The 24,800-nt window shown below is 61.9% G+C and overlaps 2 protein-coding genes across 8 annotated transcripts in view; both read right to left on the bottom strand.

Annotated features, from left to right (window-relative positions):
• Positions 1-501: 501 nt before the first annotated feature.
• LOC115507784 (death domain-containing membrane protein NRADD-like) lies at positions 502-4,079 on the bottom strand. 3 transcript variants are annotated; one of them, XM_030306280.1, is made up of 5 exons: positions 2,601-4,079; positions 2,316-2,456; positions 1,464-1,647; positions 1,206-1,348; positions 502-1,107 (listed from the first exon to the last, which is right to left on the bottom strand). In XM_030306280.1, the coding sequence occupies exons 2-5, from the start codon at positions 2,404-2,406 to the stop codon at positions 788-790; spliced, it is 738 nt and encodes a 245-aa protein (XP_030162140.1). In that variant the 5' UTR covers positions 2,407-2,456; positions 2,601-4,079; the 3' UTR covers positions 502-787. The 3 variants fall into 3 exon arrangements, with proteins under 3 accessions (XP_030162140.1, XP_030162148.1, XP_030162132.1); XM_030306288.1 differs by having other exon boundaries at positions 3,716-4,079; XM_030306272.1 differs by having other exon boundaries at positions 2,316-4,079.
• A 90-nt stretch (positions 4,080-4,169) lies between these two features.
• The window catches only part of NBEAL2 (neurobeachin like 2), a 29,576-nt gene continuing 8,945 nt past the window's right edge, over positions 4,170-24,800 (bottom strand). For 2 of the 5 annotated variants that reach the window (XM_030306236.1, XM_030306241.1), the window contains exons 6-54: positions 24,549-24,631; positions 22,848-22,933; positions 22,469-22,751; positions 22,200-22,306; positions 21,599-21,679; positions 20,111-20,194; positions 19,584-19,682; positions 18,553-19,154; positions 18,342-18,474; positions 18,131-18,250; positions 17,592-17,913; positions 17,294-17,376; positions 17,095-17,187; positions 16,705-16,879; positions 16,450-16,583; positions 15,929-16,088; positions 15,623-15,725; positions 15,304-15,457; positions 15,034-15,192; positions 14,720-14,879; positions 14,454-14,539; positions 13,766-14,278; positions 12,974-13,152; positions 12,719-12,878; positions 12,349-12,486; positions 11,898-12,257; positions 11,660-11,809; positions 11,365-11,522; positions 11,085-11,209; positions 10,860-10,995; positions 10,261-10,421; positions 9,845-10,161; positions 9,644-9,739; positions 9,176-9,300; positions 8,949-9,089; positions 8,638-8,768; positions 8,429-8,538; positions 8,212-8,329; positions 8,013-8,110; positions 7,383-7,499; positions 6,655-6,744; positions 6,461-6,570; positions 6,124-6,296; positions 5,930-6,024; positions 5,609-5,725; positions 5,352-5,510; positions 5,127-5,275; positions 4,745-4,880; positions 4,170-4,660 (exon numbers count right to left, since the gene is read on the bottom strand). In XM_030306236.1, the coding sequence (XP_030162096.1) occupies positions 4,559-4,660; positions 4,745-4,880; positions 5,127-5,275; positions 5,352-5,510; positions 5,609-5,725; positions 5,930-6,024; positions 6,124-6,296; positions 6,461-6,570; positions 6,655-6,744; positions 7,383-7,499; positions 8,013-8,110; positions 8,212-8,329; positions 8,429-8,538; positions 8,638-8,768; positions 8,949-9,089; positions 9,176-9,300; positions 9,644-9,739; positions 9,845-10,161; positions 10,261-10,421; positions 10,860-10,995; positions 11,085-11,209; positions 11,365-11,522; positions 11,660-11,809; positions 11,898-12,257; positions 12,349-12,486; positions 12,719-12,878; positions 12,974-13,152; positions 13,766-14,278; positions 14,454-14,539; positions 14,720-14,879; positions 15,034-15,192; positions 15,304-15,457; positions 15,623-15,725; positions 15,929-16,088; positions 16,450-16,583; positions 16,705-16,879; positions 17,095-17,187; positions 17,294-17,376; positions 17,592-17,913; positions 18,131-18,250; positions 18,342-18,474; positions 18,553-19,154; positions 19,584-19,682; positions 20,111-20,194; positions 21,599-21,679; positions 22,200-22,306; positions 22,469-22,751; positions 22,848-22,933; positions 24,549-24,631 (7,771 nt within the window). In that variant the 3' untranslated portion in view covers positions 4,170-4,558. The remainder of the gene's footprint in view (positions 4,661-4,744; positions 4,881-5,126; positions 5,276-5,351; positions 5,511-5,608; positions 5,726-5,929; positions 6,025-6,123; positions 6,297-6,460; positions 6,571-6,654; positions 6,745-7,382; positions 7,500-8,012; positions 8,111-8,211; positions 8,330-8,428; positions 8,539-8,637; positions 8,769-8,948; positions 9,090-9,175; positions 9,301-9,643; positions 9,740-9,844; positions 10,162-10,260; positions 10,422-10,859; positions 10,996-11,084; positions 11,210-11,364; positions 11,523-11,659; positions 11,810-11,897; positions 12,258-12,348; positions 12,487-12,718; positions 12,879-12,973; positions 13,153-13,765; positions 14,279-14,453; positions 14,540-14,719; positions 14,880-15,033; positions 15,193-15,303; positions 15,458-15,622; positions 15,726-15,928; positions 16,089-16,449; positions 16,584-16,704; positions 16,880-17,094; positions 17,188-17,293; positions 17,377-17,591; positions 17,914-18,130; positions 18,251-18,341; positions 18,475-18,552; positions 19,155-19,583; positions 19,683-20,110; positions 20,195-21,598; positions 21,680-22,199; positions 22,307-22,468; positions 22,752-22,847; positions 22,934-24,548; positions 24,632-24,800) is intronic. The other 3 variants (XM_030306257.1, XM_030306263.1, XM_030306248.1) reach the window with 2 other exon arrangements.

The raw sequence follows: 24,800 nt of genomic DNA, 5'->3' as shown, positions 1-24,800 counted from the left end.
CCGTGGAAGCATGTTTGGAACTCCCTCCGGAGCCTGGAGCATGGGTCTTACAAGGAGACCTTTCTTCCTTCTTCTCAACTAGCAGTGACCTGAGGCCCTCGGTAGCTGGCTTCCCAGGGCCAGTCTGCCTCCAGTCTCCTCTTGATGCCAGTCACAGCAGAAGTCACAAAATGGTCTCAAACCCCAGGCCCCTCAGTGCCAGTTTGAGAGTCTAGGGGCGGTGGGAGACTACCAAATGTGCCATTCTATGTATTGTTCTCCAGCTAAGAAAGCTCAAGTTCAGAAAGGTAAAAATCGCTCCCTGACACGCACAGCCAGCGAATGGCAAGGTGCAGATGTGAACTCCAGCCTGTGCCTCCAGAGTACTCGCATCTTCTACAGGAGCATGCTGCCTGCCACCTCACGTGCTCCTCCCACCTCCCGCGGACCCTCTTCTCTTTCTGGGCCTCTGCCTCCTAGCAACCCAACCGTCTCTCAGGCCCAAGGAGTCAGAGGCGGCACAGTAGTCCAAAGTTGCCTTTAATACGAGATACAAAAATAGAAAAACCAGTTGAGGCTGAGTGAGGGGAGGTGGGGCAGGGAGGAGGGCAGGACCACCCCTCACTGCTGACCCCCCCACATCCTGGTCCCCGTCCTGGAGGAAGGCCGGACAAGGGGAGCTGAGTGGTGGCCGGATCTTCTCTGTTCCCCCAGAGCAAGGCAGGCTGAGGCCACCAGTGCCAGGAAGCCCAAGAAAGGAAAAGCACCGAAGCAGATTCCCTGAGCGGCCGGGCTGTGCCGGCACCGCTCACACCACAGAGCAGCCCTCAGCTGGGGGGCGCAGAACCCGGACCACGTCTTCGCGGCCCATGGCAGCCAGGGCGTCCTCTAGCACCCCGAGAGTGGCACCGCTGCCTTCTTTGACAGCCCAGTCCCTCAGCAGGGTGTAGGCTGGCACCTGGTCCTGGGCCATGACCTCCACAGCATCAGTCTGGTAGCCCAGGCGGCCCGCCAGACCCTGCCAGCCCTTGTCAGGTTCGTCTGAGACTTCCAGGAGCCGCTCCACTTCCTCCTGCTGCTGCTGAGGGAGGTGAAGGTAGAGGCGGCAGCCAAGCTCAGGATGTGGCCCTAGGGTGGGAGACGTGAGGGGCACAACAGGGTCAGGTGGGCCGGGTGCTACGGCACAGCCAGGTGTGAAAGTCTGTAGATTGGGAAAGGGGGCTCACCCTGACTGGGGGCGCAGGGCTCCTGACCGCTAGGATTGTCCAGGAAAACAATGCTGTCTCCGTGCCTCTGGTCCCTGTCGAAGGTCCCCAGCTCTGCAGTCCGAGCTTTGGCCAACTGCTGTCTTTGTTTATGGGAGCGCCAGCTGTGGGGAGCAGGGGGGACCCGCCAACCTGTTCCAGCCTTCACTGAGACAGAGGGAGCTAGCTGGGAGTCCAGCTGGGGAGGGTGTGCCACAGGGCAGTGCCCAGACTACTTACCACTTGAAGGCCACGTAGGCGAGCAGACCGAGGACCACAGTGGCCAGGAGGGCACAGTAGACAGGGATAATGCTGCCTGAGGCCCCTGGAGGCTCAGGAGGGAATGGGGAGGAGGTATTGGGGGCCAGGGCTCCCCCTCCCCATACCTCTTCCCTGTCCCTGCCCTGTACCCTCCAGGTCTTATCTGTAGAGGAAAGGACAAACAGGATCAAGGGCAAGGAATCAAGGCTAGGATCCCTGGGTAGCCTCACTTAGACTTTGCTGCCCAAAAGGTTTGAAACAACAGTCCCTACTACGTAGAGTCAAAAACTCAGCATGGCATCAGGAGGTGGTTGGCCATCTCTCGCAGCCTCCCCTCTGCTCGCCACTCTTGGACACCTAGCCCTTCCCAGGTGTACCCTTCTCCCAGGTTTCCAGACGTCTGCTCTTGTGGTTGTACCCTCTCCATCTGACACACTGGCAGGTACCGCCTACTTGGGGAAGACTTCCTTGATCTCTTCCAGTCTCTCCCTTTCCTGGCTCCTGTTCTACTTCCTCTGTCTACTGGGGCATTAGACTGTGTGTCCTGTCTCTCCCACCAAGTCCGGGAGAGCAAATGGATTCATGGTGGTCCCGACGGGGGCTTTTCTGCACACGAGACCTTGTAGATTTGTACAAAATAAAGCTGAGCTGGAAGGCAAGTAAATACTGCTGCTCATTTCTGCCTGGAGGCCAGTTATTTCCACAATCCGGTGCAGGCAAGGCACAAGGTACAGGGACTCCAGAACTTGTAACTGGACTTGTGTGTGACCTACCCACCTACCCAGTGCCCCCAAACTTCGATTGACAGTTACCTACCCACGTAGAGCTTACCTTCCCTGTGGCTGGAGTTGTGAAGCATGGCTCTGCTGGCTAGCAGTGCTCCCGTGGACTGCATCTCTTGGAGAAGATGTTGGAGTGTCATTCCAACACTCAGGCAAAGGAGCTGGGACACTTCTCGGAGTCCAAAAGGGGCTATGTGTAGCGAGACGGGAGAAATTCCTCAGGCCTGATGTCAGGAGTCCCCTGGTAGACTCTGTCCCCCTCTCTTGGCTCACTGCATCCTGATTCACCCCAGGGCTGGTTACCACCGCCCCCTCCACTTCCCCACTCACCAACCTGGACCAGTTTCCGCCGGTGTCAGATGGGGGTGGTGTTGACAGAGCTAAGCCCCCACTGGCCAAAGCTAGAGGAGCCGGCAGCTCAGGATGGAGGAGAGCAGGCTGGAAACTTCCCTATCTCAAAGACCTTAGCAACCCCCCTGGTCTGAGTCCAGGGATGGTACTGGAGGACGAGCAACTCCCATCCCCACCTCAGCCAGAGCCAGACCAGAGGCCTGCTTAGTGGGAATTCTCCCCCAGACTTCTCAGCATGAGCCTGGGAACCCCACACCCTAAGTCTCTAAAACAGGGCTCCCTGGAGCGACTGTGGCCCCACTTCTCCAGGATCGGTATTTAGCCCTCACTTCCTGCTCAGAAACTGGACAGGAAGGTTCCTTGGTGGGTTCAGCAAGGGCAGAGTATGTGGGCTCAGAGGCCCCCTTGTCCTTGCTCATCTGGGAATTGAGAGGCCTTTGAGGCTAGAAACCTCAAGGCCAGGACTACTCAGTCCCAGGACCCATGTAGACCACGGGGCTGATCCTGCTGGGACCCGCTTCCTAAGGTCTGGGTAAGAGAAGCCTCCTCTGGGCTGAGGAGGGATGTTACCCGGAAGGCATGGACAAGAAACCTGGGGGAAGGCCCTCTAACTCCCCGACATCCACCACCACATCCGGCCTTGTCTCCAAACTCACTTCCCCACCCAGTGTGCAAGTGGGTCTGGGATAGAGACGGCGGTGGCCTTGCCACATGTGGGGCTTGTACAACTGGGTCGCTTACCATATAAGGGGCCCTTCCCGGATCCTGGTTGGCAGGTGGGCCCGTGACTAGAGCGCCTAGCCACAGCCAGGCCCGTGTCTGCCCGACCCCCCCCCCCCCCCCCCCGCCGCGCTGCTGCGGGGCTGGAGCTTCTTCTCCCCAGTTCCCACCTCCACACACACACACACACACACACACACACGCGCGCGCGCGCGCGCATCTCCAGACCACAAAATACGCCCGCACATGAACACACGGACGCCGGCACGACAGGCGACATCCGCAGGATCACGGGCCTCGAGGTGGGGGAACAGAAAAGCAGCCCTCGGTTCTACCGGTCCAGGGAGACCGGGGCTCTGTCCCCACCCCTCTCCTGACCTGGAGCGGCCGTCCCTCGGAGGCTCCCGGGATCCACTCGGGCTGGCGGGGCTCGGAGCTCCGCGCTGCCAGGCTACCATGGGCTAGCCAGGACGGCTGCGTGGAAACCCTGGGGAGGCCAGCTCCGGCGCGAGGCGGGCGGTCCCGCGGAGGAGCCGCCTAGGCCCGAGCGCGGGGGCGCGCGGGGGCGTGGCCTCCCTTAGCCCCGCCCCGCGCAGGGAGGCGCACACGTGCGGAGGTGTTGCGGGAGCGCGCTGAGAGCTGGGAGCCATCCGCAGGGGAGAAACGGTGGCTGAGGCCCACAGGGACCGGAACGGCGCGGCTGGAGAAACGGAGGCCACGCGGAGGGAACGAGTCGCCCTGGTGGGCTTACGGGCCAGGGGGACACGAAGCCCGGACGGTGGCCTAGGCAGGCGGAGACGCCGCGCGCATGCATACTCGGAGGCGAAGCAGCTACAAAACCAGGCCAGGTTTATTGCCGAGACCGGGAGAGCGAGGGGCCGCCTTTAGAGATTAAGGCCACAGTCCGGTCCCCGTGCTCTGCCGGGACGCGGGGCTGGGGAGCCTGGGCTCCCGCCCCACACTGTGCAAAAAAGTGCTGTGTTGCCGCTGAGGCCAGTGCCAGGCTCCGGACGGCCCCTCTGCCGGCGAGGGGCGGGACTTCCTGGAGTGAATCGCCCACCAATCCCTGAGCTGGGCGGGGGTGGGGTCCCGCCCACCCCCGGAGCCGGGCCGACCCCCGGCCGCGGCCTCTTGGTCTCCTCCTCCTCCGGGTTCCCGCCGATTTCTGGGCGGGGCCTCCAAGGGCGGGGCCCGCCGGGGGAGGAGCCTGCGTGACGGCTGTCAGCGCGCGTCTCCAGGGTTGTACTCTGTCTCCCCTGAGGACACCTGGGAGATGCGCCTGGAGGACCGCCACAGCTTCCGCGCGAACTGGCTGCTGCGCGCCTGGGGGAAGTAGGATCGGGGAGAAGTGAGCCAGGACTCTCGGCCCCCCACCCCGATCGAGGCCCGCCCTGCCCTTATCCTCACCTCAGAGGGCTGCCCCGCGCCCACCACGATAAGCTTGCCGTCCTCCAGGCCCACGAGCACATGGCTGCGCTCCTTGGTCACAGCCACACTTCGGATGGGCACCTTCATGGGTAGAGGAGGCGCAGCTGGGAGCAGTCTGCAGGGAGGGAGGGATATGCTCTCAAGTGCAAGTTAGCTTTGTGTCTCTTCATTCTCCCAGGTACCTTCTCTGCCCACTGTGGGACAGGAGACAGCCATGAAGAATGTGCCCACAGACAGGTAAGGGGCTGTGGGTGCACACCAGAGAGGGGTGGGGGTGGGCTGGGGGATAGCACCTCTTAGTGTCTTTGTTACAGTGACTACCACCCTGAGGACCCGTGAACTCATAAACAGTGGCACTCACTTGTTCAGGTGGAGGATGTGCAGGGCACACTGTGCTGTGCCCAGCAGAACAAAGTCCTCTGTCACTGCCAGGGCTGTGGGCTGCTCTACCAGGGGCAGCGAAACCCGCAACTTCCCATTCACTGAGTACAGGTGCAAGGAGTAGGTGACCTGGAAAAAGCAAGAGGTGTCAGCAAGGACAGAACACCAACTACCCCTTTCTTGTCTGAGCACCCCTTTTCCATACCTGAGCCCCGACACGTTCCCACGCCGAGCTCTGTACCACAATCTGGCCCTCTGACCCCAGCACCAGGTGGGACACAGGTCCGGGTAACGTGGCCCCTGGGGGCTGTAGTGCTGCCACAAATTGGCCACGGCGTACAGTGTGGATGATCACAGTTCCATCCTGCAGGAAGGCAGCTTAGGGTGCTGGGCAGGGGTCTCTAATCTCCAGGGGCATTGCCTAGCAAACTTGGCCTCCCCTGGGCACAGGCGCACACACACCTCAGATCCAGACACAGCCATGTCGAGTTCAGTGCTGATGGCCACACAGCTCACTGCAGCCTCATGCCCGTAGAGGACCTGCACGGGCTTTGATGCCAGTCCCACCGAGAGACCGCCCTGTAGGGAGCCAGGGCTGGCTCAGAACTGGGGACATCTCACTACCCTGGCCCCTGAGTGAGAAGGCTAAGGCTCAGGAAAGTGATGGTCTCGTCCAAAGCCAGAGAGCTGGAGGGTCGTGGAGTCCCAGCCTTGCTCACGGTAGCAGAGAGAAGGGCAGGTCTGGACTTACGGGGGCCCCACGGGGCTGCCCACCCAGCATACCTCCTGCAGGAGCCGCCACACCATGCACGTGGTGTCCCGGGAGCCTGAGATGAGGTAGATGCCGCAGGTGTCCAATGCAAGGCAGGTCACTACATCTGCATGGGGAGGGGAGGGTACAAATGGAATAGAGTAGTCACACACCCCCTGGCCAGCTACCCCCACCCGCACCACCCCACCTCCAAGGCTGCCCATACCAAGGTGGCGGTTGAGTTGCTTCAACAGCTTGCCCCGGGATAGTGAGGTCACTCGCAGACTGCCATCCCAGTGGCCACCACTGAACAGCAGCTTTCCGTCGGGGGTCACTGCCAGGGCTTGCCCACTCACACCACTGCCTGGCACCCACGGGCCACTCAGCAGTCGCTGCATCCTGACCCAGTGAGGGGGATGACAGGTGAGGCCAGGCCAAGAAGACCCAGGCCCTCAGAGACGTAGGCCAGACCCCGCCACCGGCCCACGCTCTGGCTGGGTGGGAAGACGAGTCAGGGGACAGGGTATTTAGAGCCCACCCCTGCCCACATCCCTTTGTCCTACTTGGGGTTGCCTATGGTGGGGTCTTTGCTGAAGCTGAAGTAGTTGTTTATGTTACGGTCGTAGGGCAACCAGCTGTGGGTGCCCAGCAGCCCACTGGCACTCACGGTCACCTGTGGGCAAGAGGGGGCAGAGGTGGGTGTGGGGCGGAGTCAGTGAGGGGTGCAGCTAAGATGGGCTCTGTCTGGTGCACTTACCAACAGGTCTGAGGAGCCCTGGATGATGAAGGAGTGGGACTGCCGGTGAGGAACCAGGGCCAGTACCAGGGGCACGCCATCACTGATGACCTACAGAGTAAGAGTACCAGGCTAGCTATGCTTACGTGGTCAGCCGGGTGCCCCACTCCCGTACCTACAGCCTGGGCTGCCATTCTTTCCTCTCCTCTCAACCCCCAGTGGCCACAGACTAGGCATCATAGAGGCAGAGGTCCCTCTGAGAAACAGTCAAGAGAGATCAGTGGGCTTTCAGGAGGGCATCTCAGAAAGTAAGTGAGATGCAGGGACGGACAAGGATGGTCCTTCAGAATCTCAAGCTTGGTTTCAACCTTGGTCCTCCAATCCTGTTACTGTTACTTCATATTCCCAAGCCTGCTGGCAGCAGGAGAGGATAAACTAAAAACGTCGAGTCGGGAGGCATTCTGATGTAAGCATGAAGGTGAGGTAAGAAACATCCAAGGCCAAGACCCTTACTTCTGGTTTCCCTAAGGTTTTCAGAGACGGTTAGGCGAGTCAACACCTTGTCCAGGCCTTGGCAAAGAAGGTGCCCCACTCCCACTCCCACATTCCTTTCCTGTTACCTCTTTTCCAAAGGTGTCTAACACCAGTGGTCTTGATTTAGGTTTTCCATCTGCCCCAAGAAGTTTGTAAGGACAGTGGAGTTAAACCCATTTCACAGAGTAGGAAGATGAAGCCCTGCCTCCCCTCACCTCCGCAAAGAAGGCCTTGAGCTGGTCCAGGTGCTGGAATATGCTAGGTGAGTTAGTGTCCAGACGTGCAAGGCGTTGGGCTGCTTCCTCGGCTGATAGCCGAGCTGGATGTGGCTCCTGTGGACAAGTGGCCGGTCAGTACCATGGCATGAGCATCCTTGACCATTATCTTTTTTTTTTTTTGTAATGTTTATTTATTTTTGAGAGAGACAGAGCATGAGCAGGGGAGGGGCAGAGAGAGAGGGAGACACAGAACAGCCTGAACAGGCTCCAGGCTCCAAGCCTTAAGCACAGAGCCTGACGTGAGACTTGAACTCATGAACCATGAGATCACGACCTGAGCTGAACTCGGATGCTTAACCGACTAAGCCACCCAGGCGCCTCTCTTTTTTTTTTTTTTAAGTTTATTTATTTAGTTTGAGAGAGAGAATGAGAGAAACATTGTGTGCGCGTGTTCAAGTGAGAGAGGGGCAGAGAGAGAGAGAGAATTCCAGGCTGGTTCCGCACTGCCAGTGCAGAGCCAGACATGGGACTCGAACTCATGAACCATGAGAGCCGAAGTCGGACGCTTAACTGACTGAGCCACCCAGGCACCCCATATCTGACCATTAATCTCCAAGCTGGCCTTACCTTTAGCAGCTGACAGGGAGTCTGCCCAAAATTACTGATAATGCCCTCCAGAGCTTTCCGTTCCCGCTCATCCGCCACGTGGTCCAGGTCCACAGCCCCTGGGCAGGTAGGCAGAGCAGTCAGGGCTCCTTCTCTGCCCTCTGCCCTCAGCCCTCCTCTCCTGTGCCCCAGCCCCCACTTGAGTCCAGCGCATGCCCACCCTCATAGGTGCAGTAATAGAAGACATTGAGGGCCTCCTCCGCGGCCGGTCCCCGCTGCTTGTAGCCAAAGATGAGGTCAATCCACTCGTGCAGGTGGGCAGACACATACTCCGACTCCTGGGGGCGGGGATGGGGCCAGTCAGTCCAGGGACGGCTGACCCCCACCCCCACCCCTGACCCTCAACCCTGGCTGTCCGCCTGTGTTCCTCTCCTCACCAGAGCCTGGCGGTGCTGCTGGATGAAGTCCTCAGGAGAGCTGGCCCATGGCGGCAGCACCACATCGCCCACCTTCTCGTTGGTCAGCTGGAGGCAGCCCAGGTCGAAGCCTGGCAGGGAGGTCAGCTGTCTCACGGTCACCTGCTCCCCGGCCACCCCCAGTCTGCGTGCTCCGTGCCCAGGCCTCCCGGCCCCGCACCAGCTCTTACCGTTCTGGTTCTCCAGGAAGTCGGGGAAGTAGAAGAACTCTGGGATGAGCTCCTTCACGTCGGCGGGGCTCTCCAGGCGGGCCTGCCAGGCTGCCGCCACTGAGTGGAACTGACGGTCGGAGCAGTCAAAGCTGGGGGAGGGGCACAGGCCAAAGTGAGGTGGGGAGGGTGGGGACAGGGAGGGCGAGCGTGAAGCTGGGGAAAGGAAGGGAGCCGAAGGGCCCAGGATACCTGGAGGACCTGCCTCTTCCCCCCTTCTGCAGCAAGCCACCCTCACCCCTACCACCTGCCAGCCACCCCCCGGGTCGCACCGGCCACTCTGCAGCTGGACGTGCAGGGAGGTGAAGGGTTCCACGCGGATGAGGTAGTGCATCACGCCCGCCGCATTGGAATAGTGGGTGCCATAGTGGAACTTGTCGATGGTGCCCGCAGGGTCCTCGAAGCTCTCGTACCTGCAGCCGAGGGTAGCGGGAGAGTCAGCAGAAGCCCTGCCCTGGCCCATCCCAGCCCCCAAGCCCGGTCTTGCCCACATGCTCACTTCTCCCTCACGAGCTGGGCATGCTTGGGGTTCACCACACCGATGGGCTTGGACAGGTCCCGGAAGACGGCCGGGTTGCTGAGGTCCAAAGTTGTGGACACGTAGTCCTGCAGGACCCAGGGGAACTGGCCGCCCACCCAGGGAAGGAGCTGCATGAGGGTCCTGATGGCCTATCTGCCCAGCCTGCCCCACCCTCACCCTCAGGAAGATGGGCAGAGCCCCCAGGTAGGGGCACACCACTTAGAGGGACCCCAGGGAAGCAGGACAGACAGTCCATAAACAGGATTCCCTTCAGGGAGAAGAGAGGCCAGCGGGGGAGGGTGGAGAGTGGGTGTGGGTATGTCGGGAGGAGGGGCAGGGAACAGAAGCCAGCTGTCAGGCGGCCCCCCCCCCCGCCCCGCCCCCACAGCACCTACACTGGGGCAAACCAGGGCTGGCAGACCAGAGGGGTAGGGAGTGGACCCTCACCACAGGGTACTGAGACAGGTCGTTGTAGGTCCGCCCTGCAATGGTGTTGAGTTGCATCAAGTATTCGAAGTTGGATATCTCACGCTGTACCCATTTCTGGGGGGCAGGGGCAGGCAAGAGGTGAGCCAGCTGGGCTGTCCGGCACTCCTCCCAACCGCAGGGCTCTGACCTTGCCCGCCCCCCACACTTCACGCCTCTCACCTGGGTGAGGCCAGAGGCACGCAGCATCTCCTGGGGGGAGCGGCTGCTTAGGTAGCCTTGGGCTGGGGGGCGCAGGCGCAGGAGCCACGAGTACACCTGGTTCCGTACCTGGGTGTGGGGTGGGATGAGGCAGGGTTGGGGCCTGGGGGCCTGCCAAGGAGATGAGGCTGTGGTCCCGCCCACCTTGCACGGGAAGTTGAGGAAGTAGTTGGCCTGATCGATGAAGAAGAGCTCAAGGGCTGAGCGGCGCAGGTTGAAACGCCGCAGGTGGACTTCACGCAGCTGGGCGAGCGGGCGCCGGAAGTCGTGGCCGATGCCTGTGCAGACAGACATCAGGGGCAGGAGTCACTCACCCTTGCCCCGCCAGAGGCAAGCCATCCCCTGATGCCCTTCTAACCAGCTCCAATAGGACACACCCTCCTCAGTTTCCACACGCTCTGCGCTGCCATCGTAGAAGTACACGTGCTGCGTGGTGATCTCCAGCAGCCCTGGGATTACAGCCACCACAGTGACCAGCTGGCACTCCGCTGACAGCACCAGCTTCTCATGCTGCTCGTCCAGTTCTGCTGCCTGCATCCTGGGGGCCAGCACCTGGTTCAGGCTCAAGGCTCTAGGACCACCCCCCCTCCTTCCGAATAAGCCCAAGGACCAGACTCTCCAAGTGCCGTCACGTCATGAGGAACATACTCTCATGCTTCCCAGAGGAGAGGGAGGAACTGTCCGGGGTCCAGTGCCCACTGACCCCAGTCCCCACCCCAAACCAGAGCCCCTAAATGTCTGGCCATGACACCAACTCCCATCCCTGGCTCCCCCTGTTCTGGGGGCCCCCATGCTGGTCTGGTTTGTGTGTCTCAGTCCTGCCCGGGGGTGTCTAGTTACGAAAGAGTCACTCTCGATTCTGCTAGACAGCTCTCCCCAACCCCCCACCTGATTTTGGACAGCCCGTTCAGGGTGTTTAGCCCTGGCACAGACCCCTGCCCCCACTCCTGGTCAGCTCTCTCCAAGCCCCACTCACGCGGTCTCCAGCGCGGCCAGCTCATCTTCGCCGAGCTGGTCTTCCGGAAGCTCCTCTGGCAGCGTGCTGACTTTGGCCTCCTTGGTGACCGCTAGAGGTAGCGAGGCCTCCTCGGTAGGTGTCAGGGGGGCCTCACCTGCAACAGGCCCAAGGGTGCTCAGCAAGAGCTGGGCGGGGCAGGGCTTTTGAGGTTGGGCAGATCCAGTTCAGGACACCCTCTCTCACCCAGGTTGTCCCGCAGGGCGCTAGCTTCCAAATGAGGGTTGAAGTGATGGTTGGGCACTAGCTTCAGACGCATGCGCGAGTATGTCTCGGCACTGGACAACTTCCAGCGGGGAAGCGGTGGGTCCCTGCAGATACGTCCCGGATGGTGGTCATGGGTGGGCACAGAAGTCTGTAGAAGTCCCTATTCCTCCCAGGCCTCACCCCAAACGCAGTCTCGCTGTCCAGGTCCCTCCCGGAGCCCCGCCCCGCCCCTCCCGGCCTCCACCCGAGCCCCGCCCACCTAAGGGCCCAGGCCCCACAGGGGCTGGAGAGCTGACGCCACAGCGCCCCCCAGTGGAGCAGAGCCGTGGAGTGCTGCGCTGCCTGCTGCTTCAGTGCCGCCGCGTAACGCAGCCCTTCCAGGCGTGCCCGTCTCTGTGCTGGTTCCAGCACCAGCTCCTGGGGAGTGGGGGTGGAGGAATGGGTCAGTCCCGCCGGCGGCTTCCTGTCCCGTCGGGTTTCTTCACGCTGTCCCACCAGCTATCCTCTGGGCACAGGAGTGGAGCAGCTCCCCACCCCCGCCCCGGGCTGCACACCTGGAAAGCCCGACGACTACGTGCCCGCTCCCTCTGGCGCCGCTGTCCACTACTCATGAGCGTGTCGTAGCAGGCATTCCAGAAGCCCGACATGAGGTCGTGGCTCTTCGCGTAGGTGTCCATTTCGAACTGCGACATGGTGGGCTGCACCTGAAGGATTGGGCAGGGAGAGGACACCAGTGCTCTATGTGGGTTCCCAGCCCCCCATTTCTCTTCCCTGGCCCCCACCTCCAAATACCTGCTTGTCGATGAAGTGGCGCCATTCAGGTGTGGCACAAAAGGCCTGAAAGTCCTCGAAGAAGGTGGGGCTGCCGTTGGTGGGCGGCAGGGAAGGCAGCCCCCACTGGAGCCCCAGCGGCCCGTAGGCACGGTCCAGCAGCGTGCGCACCAGTGGCACCAGCCACGAGCAGCGTTCCGTGGCTGCGGCAGCTGCAGCTGAGGGCTCCCTTTCCTCGGTGGGCGTTTCTGAGGTGGGGGTGTTGAGCGCCCGCGCCAGCGCCGACTCCAGCTTGGAGAGCACGTAGCAGGCCTCCTCGCGCCGCATGGGCACCGCTGTCTGCAGGAGCGAGTGCAGCTTCACATAGGCCTGGGCGTGCAGCTGTGGGCGGCAGCAGGTGTGGGTGGCGTCCAGGCACACCCCGGGTTCCCTACGCCTGCCGCTGCCAGACCCCAACCCACCCCGTGCTCACCTGCGGGTCCTCCAGCAGGATGTAGCCAAGCACCAGGCGCAGGCCAATCTGTGCCATCTCTCGCAGATCTGCTGTGCCATTGGCCAGGTGTGGCCAGGCTCCCATGCGATCCAGCAGGTTGCACACGCCTTCAAAGAGCTACAGCCCAACACATTCCAGGCAGCCACCACCAGAGGAGGCCAGAAGCCCACCGGGAGGGAGCAAGGTAGGGTTTAAGTCTGGGGGCCAGGTAGGGTTTGCACACACAGACACCATTCTGACGCACCCGTGAGTGCACATGTGCACTCGCCCACCTCCCACGCCGGATGCCTGCAGGCTCCTGTGAACACGCGGACTTGTGTGGCCCTCACAGGCCCCTGAGCTGTCGCACCTTCTCACTCCACAGCTCCTGATTACCGTGACCCTCGGCGCACAGGAAGTCCTGCAGCAGGCGCAGCAGCCAAAGCGCCTGCTGGGTGAGGCTGGCCAGGACCCCAGCAGGGGCCTCTTTGATGTCGGTCAGGGCTGACTCCAGCATCATCTCCAGGAGGCTGGGGGTGGGCAAGGGACTCAGGTGTCCGCCTGGCTGTCTTCCTTCCCCTCAGGCGTCCCAGAGGCCCCTCGCCCTGCCAAGCTGTCTCCTCACCTGCGCTTGATGCAGTCTGGCGGGCGCACCAGCGTGGCTGAGGCGCCCAGCTGGGTGAGCACCGAGAAGACCTGGCCACGCTCCCGCCAGGCGGCCTCATCGCTGCCTTCCACACCCCGCCACGCCACCGAGAACAGCACGTTGGTGAGCAGGTTGCACAACTCCTCCTCAGGGGTTTGCTGTGGGCACAAAAGGGTGTGGGGGTGTGGGCGGGGGTGGGAGGGAGGCCGACCACTAGTAGGGACAGCTGGAGGCAGAGCATTCAGCCAGCAGACACCCTGGGGCCTGGAAGAATGACGCAGGGGCCTTAGCCACTACCTGAATATTCTAGACAGAATCCTGGGGTTTCAAGGACTCCTAAGAACAGATGAGCTGGCTCACAAATTGCCCCACAGCAATCTCAGGCCCAAGAACCATACTGGAATTCTCTGGAGGAATGCCATAGAATAAGCAGAGACCCATGCCCAAACCCGGAAACACAAGGCAGATTCCTTAGAACTATAATGCCCACAGGCCCTGTGAAGTGTCTGCCCTACAGGCTCTCTTGAGGACTTTCCAAAGCCTGGCTGGCGCCTCCACTCTGGCTCAGCATCGTCTGTCCCGTTCTAGGACCCCCTACCCCGGGGAACACAACTGCAGATGACAGCAATGAGGCCGCAGCACCAGGGCTGACCAGCACCTATAGCCCTGATGTCAGACAAGACCCCACCTCTGGGAAGTCTATACTGCCTGCCCTGTGTCCCAGAGGTGTCCCTTAGAGTGCCGCAGTGGCAGAGAGTGGACCCGCCTCACCTGTGGGTTGCTGGTATTTGAGGTATCATCCCCACTGATGGCGGGTTCCGGGAGGCTGCCGTCCTCCAGCACGTTGGAGAGACTAGAGCTATGGCGGCCATGGGCCACAGGGAAGGGCCGGGGCCCATCCAGTGGGGAAGGTGTGCCAGGCTGGCTGGCCGGAGTAAGAGTCCCACTGCCACTGCCACTGCCCGCATTGTTGCACGAACCCACGCTGGCCCGTTCCAGGCCCAGGTCAAAGGGTGTACAAAATGGAGAGAGAGCGTGGTAAAAGCTGTCAGGGTCGGGGCTGGGGGTTTCCGAGGGCAGGAAGACATCTGAAGACTCAGGTGATTCGGTGGGTGGCTTGCATAAGGCTGGCTCTGGGGATGTGGGTGTCTCTGGGGGAAAGGGCAGGGGACTGCCAGCTGTGGCAGCCTCCAGGACGTACAGCCGGGTCAGCACGTCCTGCCAGCCGGCCTGCCGGGCCAGCAGCTGCACTACGTCTGGCTGTCCGTGGATGAGGTGGAAAAGCTGCCGGGCCAGGGCACAACAAGTGAGGGACTCGTCCAGCAGTCTGCCCCCCAGACTCCCATCCTAGGGCCTTCGCAGGGGGGAGGCCTCCAGAGAGCGCTCCTCACAGGAAGGTAAAGCGAAGCCCCCAGGGTAGAAGCCCCCTCTTCCGCAAGCTTTCACTTCCCATACTTACCTGGCGACAAACGTCCAGGCGGACGCCGAGGTCAGCCTGGAGGGACAGCTGCACCACAGCCAACAGATCTGAGAGGTTCAGGCAATCTGGGAAGATGGCCAGAGAGACTCTGAGGGACTGACCCCAGGAAGGCTCTGAGGGATTGACCCCAGCCCTGCTGGCTCAGCCTTGACCCCTGTACCAACACTATGTCCACCTGCCCTGTTTCCTGAATCCATCACACCCTTCCGCCTGGCCTGCTTCTTGGCCCCAACTGAGATATATACCTGCCCCCAGGAATAGCTTGTAGAGGCCCTGGCAGAGCTGGGGCGAAGCAGCCCCCTCCGGCAGGCAGGCGATGAGACCCTGGAGACCGTATTCTCGCAGCCGGAGCCGCTGGCGACTCCGTTCAGGTAAGCGCTCGTTCTGCTGCAACCTGCGCAGGATCTGGGGCGGGGGGGGGGGGGGGGGGGGTGGTTAAGCGTCACAAGGGGTTTGTTATCACTGGGGAAGGAGTTACTGGAGGAGGGGAAGTCACGCCTCCCTGGCCCTCAGGCAGGGGCCATGTCAAATGGATGCTAGGGGGGTGGGCTGGGTGTACCTTGCAGACTCGTTCGGGCAGCAGGGGCAGTGACCTTGGCTGCACCAGCAGTGCCAGCAAAACCTCAAGGTTCCCCTGCTCCAACAGGAAGACAGCCAGAGCCTCCTGTGCTGGTGAGCCCTGCAGCAGTGCCAGCAGCAGGTCCAGAGCACCCGCCACCTGGGGACACAGCAAGTGACACAAAGCCTCATTCTGGGCCGGCCGCTCCCCACAACACGGTCCACACTCCACCCCGCACCTAAGTCTCACCCTCAACAGCCTCCAGCCTACCTGGCCATCATCGCCTGTAGCCGCCAGAAAGCTCAGCGTGACCTGCAAGTGATCAGTGGCGGAGCTCCGGACCAGGAACTCCCGCACCAGGCCGAGGAGTGAGGTCTGCACTGTGCGCACGTCGTCAGCCGCTAGGGGGTGCTCCCGCTGTGGGCTGGGCCGGTCCCGGCAAGCGCAGCCACCCAGGGCCAGGAGAAGGCAGGGCAGCGGAGGGGAGAGAACAGGGAGGGCAGTGGGCAGGTGAGCTGGAGGGGGGTGGGGGGGAGGATCGACCCCGTCCACAAGGCCAGAGGCAGCTGTGTCAGCCCCGCAGCCTCACCTGTAATGGGTGCGCAGCGCATCCAGGATGAACTGAACCCCATACTTCTTCCGCAGCTTCTGTCTGTGCTCCCGGACGATGCTAGACATGTACTGGATGTGGCCTGAGCGGGCATCACCAGAGGCCTCAGGCCACCAGGCTGAGCTGAGCCCCTTCAGCTATCCCTCCAGGACAGGGCCATGTTCCCCTCACATGCCCCGGGGGAAGACAGGTCCCCTCAAGTCACCCGAAGCGGGGCTAGAGCTTCTCAGAACCTCTACCCCCACCCTGCCCGGTGGCGTCCCTCATCCAAGGCCCCACACCTACCCAGGCGCACGGCAAAGTCACTGGGGCTCCACAGGTGGAAGTTGAAGAGCAAATGCTGGTAAAGCAAGTACAGGAGGGGCCCACTGCCCTCCGCTGCCACCTGCTCCATCAGCAGCTGGGCAGACATGAGCACATTCATGTCCATGGCCCAGCTGGGGACCTGGGGTGGAAGGAGCCAGGGTGAGGTGGCAGGCCCTGGCTGCGTGCTACTGAGCCTCCCGGTACCCACCCTGCCCTGCACAGGCGGATGGACACGAGCATCCTGCCTACTCGGAACCCTTTGCTGGCTCCCCGCTGCCTGAGGCGCAAGGCCCCCAGCCTGCTATGCAGGTCTCCAGCCCCAGCAGGTGCTGATGCTTCCACCAGACCATCAGCCAAATCCTGCCACGCCTGGCAAGGCCCCACTCAGACGCCACCACCTCTCCCAGGAGGCTCTCCTCAACAGACTCAGCTTCCCCTTCCTAGTCCCCCCACCCAGTCCACTTGGTCAGACAGGGCAGCCCCCTCCCCGCCTGCCCCACCTTGCGCAGCAGGGCCCCGATGATGGCAGGCCCCTGGCACTGCACCAGGCTCTCCTGGTTCACCGTGTGGCCCTGCAGGAAGTTCCGCAGCATCAGCAGAAAGGCGGCCACTGCATTCCTCTCCATGCGCTCTTCTACCCGCCACCAGGAAGGGGACAGATGTGTGTCAAGGGCCTGCCAGCGGTCAAGCACTCTGGCCTCCTTGTCATGGCAAGATTTCCTCGCCACCCCAACCTAGGCACCAGGGCCGCTTACCGGAGGACTTGCCCAGTGGGAGAAGCAGGCCCTGGGTGTTGTGGCCAGAGGTCAGTTCGGGCCCCACGAGGTCATGTGTCTCGGCTGGACCCGCCTCGGCCTCTTGGGGCTGTGAGGCCACTCGCTCCAGCAGGGGCAGCAGGGCAGCCATGCCTCCCACGCAAGTCACCACGTCCTAGGGGAAGGGCTGGCCATGTGAGGGCAGCTGCCTGTCGCTTCCTGCCCCGTTCCACCCCAGCAGACCTTCCAGTCTGGGAACCTGGGTCCAGGGGAGTTTTGTTCTCTAGAGCTTGTCTCCCAGAGACCTCCCAGCCCACCCTGCACACACACACACACACACGTGCCTGTGTTTACACTCCCTGCACACACTGCCCGCATGGGCACACACACCTTCACGTCCCAGGTCTCCACCCTGTGGCCTGTCAGGCGGCCATCCAGCCTGTGGCCAGGAGACAGGTCCAGGCAGATGTTGTTCTTACAGGCCTGCGGGCAGGCGGCAAGGGTCAGTTGAGAGAGGAGGCGGCACACAGAGTGTGGGAGCCACGGGGGGACGGCGGCAGGGGCGAGCCAGTTGCCTCCCACCCAGTACCTGAGGTGAGTAATGGAGGAGCAGCTTGGTGCTGAGCTCGTGTAGTTCCCCCTCGGGCTTGAAGGGTGCCATCTCATTGGGCCCTGGGGGGTGGGCAGGGGGTTTCAGGCCTGGCTGGGCCTCTGGCCAAACCCTATCCAGAGCCCGCCTCTTCTCTGTCCGATCAGAGGACATATAAGCCTAGGGACACCTTCTCCCTCCCCTCCTGGACCCCTAGTTTCTGGCCAGGGCACTTCATGAGCCCCAACCAGCCGCGTCTGGGGTGGGGCTGGGCCGGTGCGTGGCAGGTGATGCATACCCAAGGTGCTCAGGGCCCGCAGGGCCGCTGCCTGCAGGGCTTCGTGGAAGATGACCACGGCTCCCAGCTCACCCTCCAGAGACGTGGGGCTGCCCCACCGAGTGTCCTGTGTGCCTGCAAGGGTGGAGCTGATGCTGCCCTCCTGCAGGGGGGCCACCAGCCCCGACCCCCAGCCAAGCCCTGCGGTAGCTGGGACCGACTGGGAGCGGGACAGGGAGGGGTGAGCGTGAGCCAGGGCAGCGGGGACTGGTGGCGGAGGCAGCCCCGTGGTGGTGGTCGTTGTGCGGTGCCCAGCGGAGCCGATACAGCAGGAGGAGAAAGGCTGCGGGGCCAGGGTTGGGGGAGTGGTCAGGTCACAGCAGAGCCTGGGGCTCCACCTGCATCCAGTTCCTCACAGTGACCCCCAAGGCTGCACAGACCCCAGAGGCTGAAGTCTGAGGTCTATGTGGGGTGGGGGTGGGGGACACAGGGGCTGCAGGCTTCACCCTATCCAAGACACTCCCGCTACCCAAGGCCTCCCCAAACCCTGCTTGGCACACCTCACTGAGAGAGGGGCAGCGGAGGGGTGCTGTCTTGACCAGATGGCCGTCTTTGTAGACATGGACCAGGTTCTGGCTGAAGGGCCGGCGCCCAGGCATATGGACAATGGCCACGCAGTGCTAGAACAGAAGCCACAACATCAAGCCGTGGGCTGGCACTGGGGGCCTCCTCCACCCACTCCCCCTGGACCACACGAGGGTAGAGGCTCACCCAGGCAGAGTCGGCAAAGGACACTTCAGGCAAGCTCATGGTCAAGTACTCCTTCCGAGTGCACACGGCCACCACCAGTGTCCCAGCTGCCGTGAAGAAGGCTTCAAACCCTGAGCCGCTGCTGGTGAAGAAGCTGGGGGGAGGCCAAGCCAGTTATGCCTGCTGCTCTCCTCACCCTGGCCCTGCGCCCCGGTCCCTGGAAGTTACCCACCTGTACAGCTGCTTCCGCTGGAGTGGCCGTGAGGGGGCCGGGGCAGGTGCTGCAGCCGTGGGGTGCAGACAGAGCCAGGCATGGAAGGTGAAGCCGGGTCCTGGCCATCGCTGCACGGGGGGTACCATAATACCGGCCATGCTGGGCGTGAGGTCAAAGTAGTGCAGGGCTCGTGCAGGGCCCCGGTGCCGGGCCATGCCCGACAATGCACGAATGATGGCACCGGCGTGTCGGGCATTCCCAGCCTCCGCTCCGCCCGGCCCCGAGTCCAGCCCTGGCGGGGGGCGCAGCAGGCAACGAAGCTCCAAGGGCCGCAGAGACACACGGCCCAATGCCTGCAGCAGCGCCAACAGCTGCTCCTGGCAGCGGACCCCCAGGGCGACCCCCGTGCTGAGCGTCTCCAGCAGGTAGCCCACCAGACCCGCCTGCACACACGTGGAGCGGCTGGCGGGGCAGCTGTCGCAGAGCCACCAAAGGCGTTGTGCGAGGAAGAGCCGCAGCTCCGCCGTGGGCAGGGCCGGCAGCCACTGCATCAGCATCAGCACGGGCTGCTCGTTCAGGATCGGTGGCGGTGGACATACGCTGTGGTCCCCCTCCACAGCCTATGGGGAGAGAGAACAGCATAGTTCCTGGGCAACTGGCATGGGACGGGCCACCCTGCCAACAGTGGGACTCCCCGGCCTCAGTGGATTTGCCTTCGGCATGGGAAAGCAACACGTGCTACCCCATCTTGCTCACGGGGCGGATCTCAGGTTCAGGGAAGTTCAGGACGAGCATCGTTAATTCCCGAGCCTTGGCTTTTGGTCTGGGTTGGCCCGCCCCAATGGCGTGTTCCCAGGATGATCTTGGGGCTTGCTCACACGTACCAGAATCTTCACCCCAGTGCAACTGACACATGTGCTCAGGCCACAGGTCACACTATGTACTGCCCACAGCCAACACAGTCCCCAAGGTGGAGAGTTCCCCTTCCAGGGAAACCCTCAGTCCTGACCGCCTCTGGGACCCTGACGCCAAAATGCCCCTGCCCTCACCATGTTGAGTAGCTCCTGCAGCAGCCGATGGGTGGGGGGACCTTGGCTCTGCAAAACCTCGTGCAGGTGAGGGTAGCCAATGCGCTCTTTAAACACCTCCTGTGCAGGGTTGTGTGGGGAAAAAGTGAGCATGTGTGTGGGCCCCAGGGCAAACACACCCCATGGAAACCCTGGAGGAAGCGTCATCTTCCAGGGCTCCCTCGCCGGCTCTGCCTCTGGGTCGCAGTGCTAGCAAGGGCAAGGGGCTGTGGGTGGATGTGGGGGCAAGGGTCCCCCTCAGAAGGCTCTAGATGGTGGTTAGCCCACAAGTATCCTCCCTAGTGCTTCCCTGACCCAGGATAGCCAGTTGCCAGCACTGACCGATGACCATGTCTGCCCAGTGGGCTGAGCTGCACCCCAGAGGGCAAGACGGTCACCTCCCCAGCTCCCTTGCTCTAACAGCCACCAACCAGACTAGTTCTGGGGGCACACAGTCAGCTTAACTGCCATCCCCCACCCCTACCACAGCCAGAACGCCGTGTCCTCACCTTGGCTGAGGGGGAGCCGCTCATGATGCAGGTAAGTACTCTGACTACGTGCACCGCGATGGCATCTGTGTCCTGGTCCAGTACCTTGGGGTGGGGAGGGTCAGTCAGAAGAACCGGGGGCCAGGGGGTCATAGCTGGCAGCCCCCTGCTCCTGGTGTAGGGCCAGGAGCAGGTGCCCCAAGGCACATAGCTGAGCTGGCTGGAGGCTTTGGGAGTAGAGGTACCAGGCCTCCTCCTCCTTGCTTGAACTGTTATGACCCTCACCCTACCCCAGGGCCCCCTCTGAGGAGCTCGGCAAGGCCCACTTTGACAAAGAAGCCAGGAAGAAACCAAGACCGGGAAGTGCCTCACTGGGACACATCAACAGGGGACCCTCTCGCCATAACTCTTTATCCCCCAGTGTCTGGTAGGCTTACGGCCCCCCACCCATCCCTACCCAAGCTAAACACACATGTGCAGGCAGGCAAGTGCCCCATCACCCATGATGATTGACAGGGGGTTGGGGAATTTAGGGACCATCAATCACAGGATGTTAGAACCGGAAGAACCTTCGAGACCTTTGAGTCCTACCCTGCCCCTTGCCCCTAGATCCAGGCGGAGACACTGAGGCTCACCCTGGCTGAACCTGACAGCTAGAAGCATGCGCTGCTCACTCGCCCTGCCCCACCCCTGAGGACTGAGGGGTCAGCAGGGCTTGGAGAATTTGTCAACAGGGGCCAGGCTGTATTTGGGCTCCATGGGGCCTGACTCCCCAAGTGACTTCACACGACCTTTTTCCCCTCTCTGGGCCTCAATTTTTTTCTCATCTGTGAAAACCGGGGGTCTCACCTGCCTTGCCTGCTTAGTAGATGAATAGATATGCAGGCTCTCAGAAAATAGGCAAGTGTAATGGCCACAGGGGGCTGCCTCATAAAGACAAAGCTGGGAGACTCTAGAGGTTGGGGCCCAGGTGTTAAACCACCAGAGAGAGGGCTCTCCACACAGAGCCCCTAACTGACAGCTTGCAGCCTCCTACAGCCCTCATGCAAGGTGAGGCAGGCAGCACATCATAAGGGGACAAGGGACTCCCAGTAACCTGCTTAAGGCAGGGACAAGGACCCATGGAAAGAAATGGCCCCATATGGGGGACCTCCTTTTCTGTGAGTGACTATAGCCAAATCCAGTAGTATCTGGGCCTCAGTCTCCGCTTCTGGGAATGGGGGTAGGTGGTTGAGTTTCGAAGGTTCCTTCCAGCCTGGCAAAGCCAAACTCTAGCTCCCAATACAAATACTAGGCAGGGCACAGAACACTCCTGCCCATTCCCTAGGATAAGGATAGGGAAGGTGGGCGAGATAGCATGGGGGACCCAGCCCTGTCGCTAGGCCACACCAGACCTTACACATGTCTGCTCATTCCCCCTGCATAGGCAGGAAAGGCTTAGAGAGGGAGCCACAGCAGGTGGGGACCCAGGGAGGTGAGTGCCTGAGCTGGTCAGCCCCAAGGTGATACCTTCTGGACATCGGGCTCGGTCAGTAACCGGGTAGCCAGGTCACTGTCCCCCTCAGGGGGCGCCCGGGCCTGCAGGTACAGCTGTGGGGAAGGGGGAAGGCACAAGATATAGGAGGCAGAGGAGAGAGAAGAGGAGGAAGATGGGGGGAGGGGTGGGGTTAGAGCAGGACCTGGGGCGGCTGCTAGAGATCCACCCCAAGGGAAGGCTCTGTGTGCCCCAGGCCGAGTGCCCCACCAGGCACTAAGAAGAATGGGGGAATCTGAGCTGCCCATGCCCTGCTCAGAACAGAGTCGGGGAGGGTGGCGCGGATAAGTGGGCAGGAGAAGGTACTGTATCTAAAACAACTGAGCCCTCTTCTTGCCCTCGGACTTGGGGCTGGGGAAAGAGGGACCAGGGGCCAGGGCAGCTCCGGTCTTTCCAGGACACCCCCCTCCTATGGCATGCAGAGCCATCCTGAGCCTTAGGCCATCCCACCAGCCACAACCACCCCCCCCCCCCAGCCAAGTCCAGCCCAGGGTTGCTCAGCAGCAGCTCAGTCCCCAGAAGTGGCTCAGCAGCCTCTGGGTTCCAGGCCCTCCCCCCCAGCCGGGCCCAGCCCACCTTGCTATTCTGGATGAGGCGAGTAAGGTGCTCAAAGCAATTGTTGCTGAGGAAGGTGGCCTGCAGCACCGGCCGGTCCTCACATGCCAGCATCATGGGGATGGCATCTGTGGAGGGGGTCTAGGGTCAGCCCCGCTCAATCCCTTGTCAGCAACACCTCCGCTCGGCCTTAAACCTTCTTCCCATGCTTCCCAGTCCTGCCTTCCGTCATCACTTAGACCTTTCCCTGCTAGAGCCACCTCCCCAAGAGCCTGGGAGCCCATACCCACCGAGCATGCTGACCCGTAGGGTGACGAGGGCCTCTTCAGGGCCTGGGCTTGGGCCCGCCAGCCAGTCGGCATTAAGGATGCGGAAGTAGCCCTCAAGCAGGGTTCGGAGCTCTGGCCCACGAGGGGGTGTGCGGCTGGCATGCAGGACATGTACTGCACCCACTAGTGCCTCCAGTGCCAGGGGCACTAGGCGGGGGTCCTGGGCTGGCCCATGGTCCCAGCCCCGTACCACACCCAACAGGCCCTGCACAGAGCCGGCGCTCACAGCCATCTGCCCGTTCTCCTGCAGGTGTGGGCAGAGATGGCAATGGTCAAGGCGCTCAACCAGCAGAGACCCTGAGATGGCCACCCTCTGGTCCACAGGCTCTTCCTGGCTTACCTTCCCTCCTGCAAGGACAGCACCAAAGAGGTGGACGAGACGCAAAAGCAGCACGGGGGGCAAGCCATCTGCATCCTGCAGGCTCTCTGGATAGGGTGAGTGGGCAGGACAGGACAATGTCACCAAGCTTGCAGGTGCCCTGGGGTGGGGGTAGGGGGCTGGGGCTGAGAGAAAACTGGCTCTGTACTTGGGGGGTCTAAGATGCCATGGCTCTGTGCCAGGGTGTCTAGGGAAAACACAGCCCTTCTTTGGGGAGCTTGAAGGGACGTGGTCCTGCCCGGAGAGCCTGGCCAGTTCCCCAGATCCTTAATCCCCATTGTGGGGACCCCAGGGTAAACACACACACCCCACCCCACTTCCCCATGGCAACCCAGGGTTTAGTTTCTCAGATACAAATCTGGTCCCTCTACCCTGTTGACGGTTGGAGCTTCCTGTGACCTGCTCTGGGGACTTTGCTGTATCTACCATACAGATGCCCCCCCACCCCCACCCATGCGCCTGCTGGGGACTTCTAGGGGCTTTCACAGCTTCATATGTGGGAGGCCCACCTGGCCCTGCTCCAGCAGAGCTGGACAGGATGCCAGGCCACAGAATGAAACCCAGAGAGCAGAAAGGACCAGCCCTGGGTCACATGAGTGGTGTGTATGGCGGGGGGGGGGGGGGGGGTAAGGGCAGAGCTCACTAGATTTATGTGGGATGGGGTGGGACAGCTCCCTGGACACAGGGCATTTGAGAGTGCAGGTGGCCTGGGCAGGGAAAGGAAACAGTAGGAAAAGACGTGGTAACTAGTCGCATCCCAGGACTAGCAGACCGGGTGCAGAGGGCAAGTGGGGCTGGAAAGGGAGGCTGTGGGAGGAGCAGGATCTGATCCCGAGGTGCCAGGCCACCAGTGAGGGGTTTAGGGCAACGGGAACAAAATCCAGTCTGTGCTGGGAAGTGCATTCAGGTTGTGGGACAATGGAGGCAGGGAGTTCCCCAGGGGCATCTCCTCTCTTGGGGCTGTTGCCCCTGCTCCAGATGCCAGGCCTGCAGCTCCACGGGACATCCCAGAGACACTTAGACACTTTCTGTCCCCACAGGCCACCACTTTACCAAGCCTGGCCTGCCCCTGTCCACGCACACCTTGCCCTGTCCCATCTAAGGTCCTGACCACTCTCATTCCAATGAGAGGAAAAGAGGGGACCTAAGAGAAGAGGGCTCCCAGGGGGCACAGGTCCTGGAGGAACTGACCCCAGGACCGAGGGAGCAGGAAGTAGAGACACTTAGTGTAGACGTTACCTAGAAGAGGGGTGGAGGCTGCAGGGACAAAGGGATTGGACCAGGGAGTTTTCAGATGGTCCAGATCAGAGTGGGGTCCAAGTGGCTATGGGGACCCAAGAGGTGGGGGGGAAGGGGGAAAGGAAACTTATCTCCCCCACCTTATGGGAGGCCTTCACTCCATCCCAGAAAAGAAATTACTCATTTTGTTCTGACATGCCCTTTCTCTCCTCTCTGCCCCCAAAGTCCTCCTTGCCCCTCCCCGCGCCAGGGGCCCCCTCAGTTTCCTGTGGTGCTCCCAGCCCTGTTTGCAGCCACCACTAAGCACAACCCATCCTGCCTCTGGGATGGGTGGGGAACTGCAGGACAGCAGGAAGGGGCTCAGGTTTGGGGGCGGGGCCAGGTGGGGCCTTGCAGGAGGGGGGGGGAGGGGCGGGGCCTGACCTCTGAAGAAGGCGCTGAATTCACTGGGCAAAGCAGCTGGAGGGAACTTGTATTTGCTCTTCTCCTTGGAAGTGATGACTTCCCTGGGGGTGGGGGTGGGGGATGGGCAGGGGCCCGGGTGAGGCCAGGCACCCCACCCCTCTTTGGCCATCCTCCTTCACCAGCCTACACCCGTGCCCCCTCCCACCTCCACACCTTGGCCAAAGCGGTTCCCCCCATTCTCTCCCCAGCCTTCTCTGGGGATCAGGGGTG

This window comes from Lynx canadensis, chromosome A2 (genome assembly GCF_007474595.2).
Source record: "Lynx canadensis isolate LIC74 chromosome A2, mLynCan4.pri.v2, whole genome shotgun sequence".
NCBI lineage: Eukaryota > Metazoa > Chordata > Mammalia > Carnivora > Felidae > Lynx > Lynx canadensis.
This window is presented reverse-complemented; position numbering and strand designations above follow the sequence as displayed.

Excerpts from the sequence above, each read along its gene's own strand:
- LOC115507784 (XM_030306272.1), bottom strand. The coding sequence starts at position 2,406 with ATGACACTCCAACATCTTCTCCAAGAGATGCAGTCCACGGGAGCACTG. Across the intron at positions 1,648-2,315 it reads CAACTCCAGCCACAGGGAAG|ATAAGACCTGGAGGGTACAG; the intron begins GTAAGCTCTACG and ends TTTCCTCTACAG. Across the intron at positions 1,108-1,205 it reads GCCCTGCGCCCCCAGTCAGG|GGCCACATCCTGAGCTTGGC; the intron begins GTGAGCCCCCTT and ends CTCCCACCCTAG.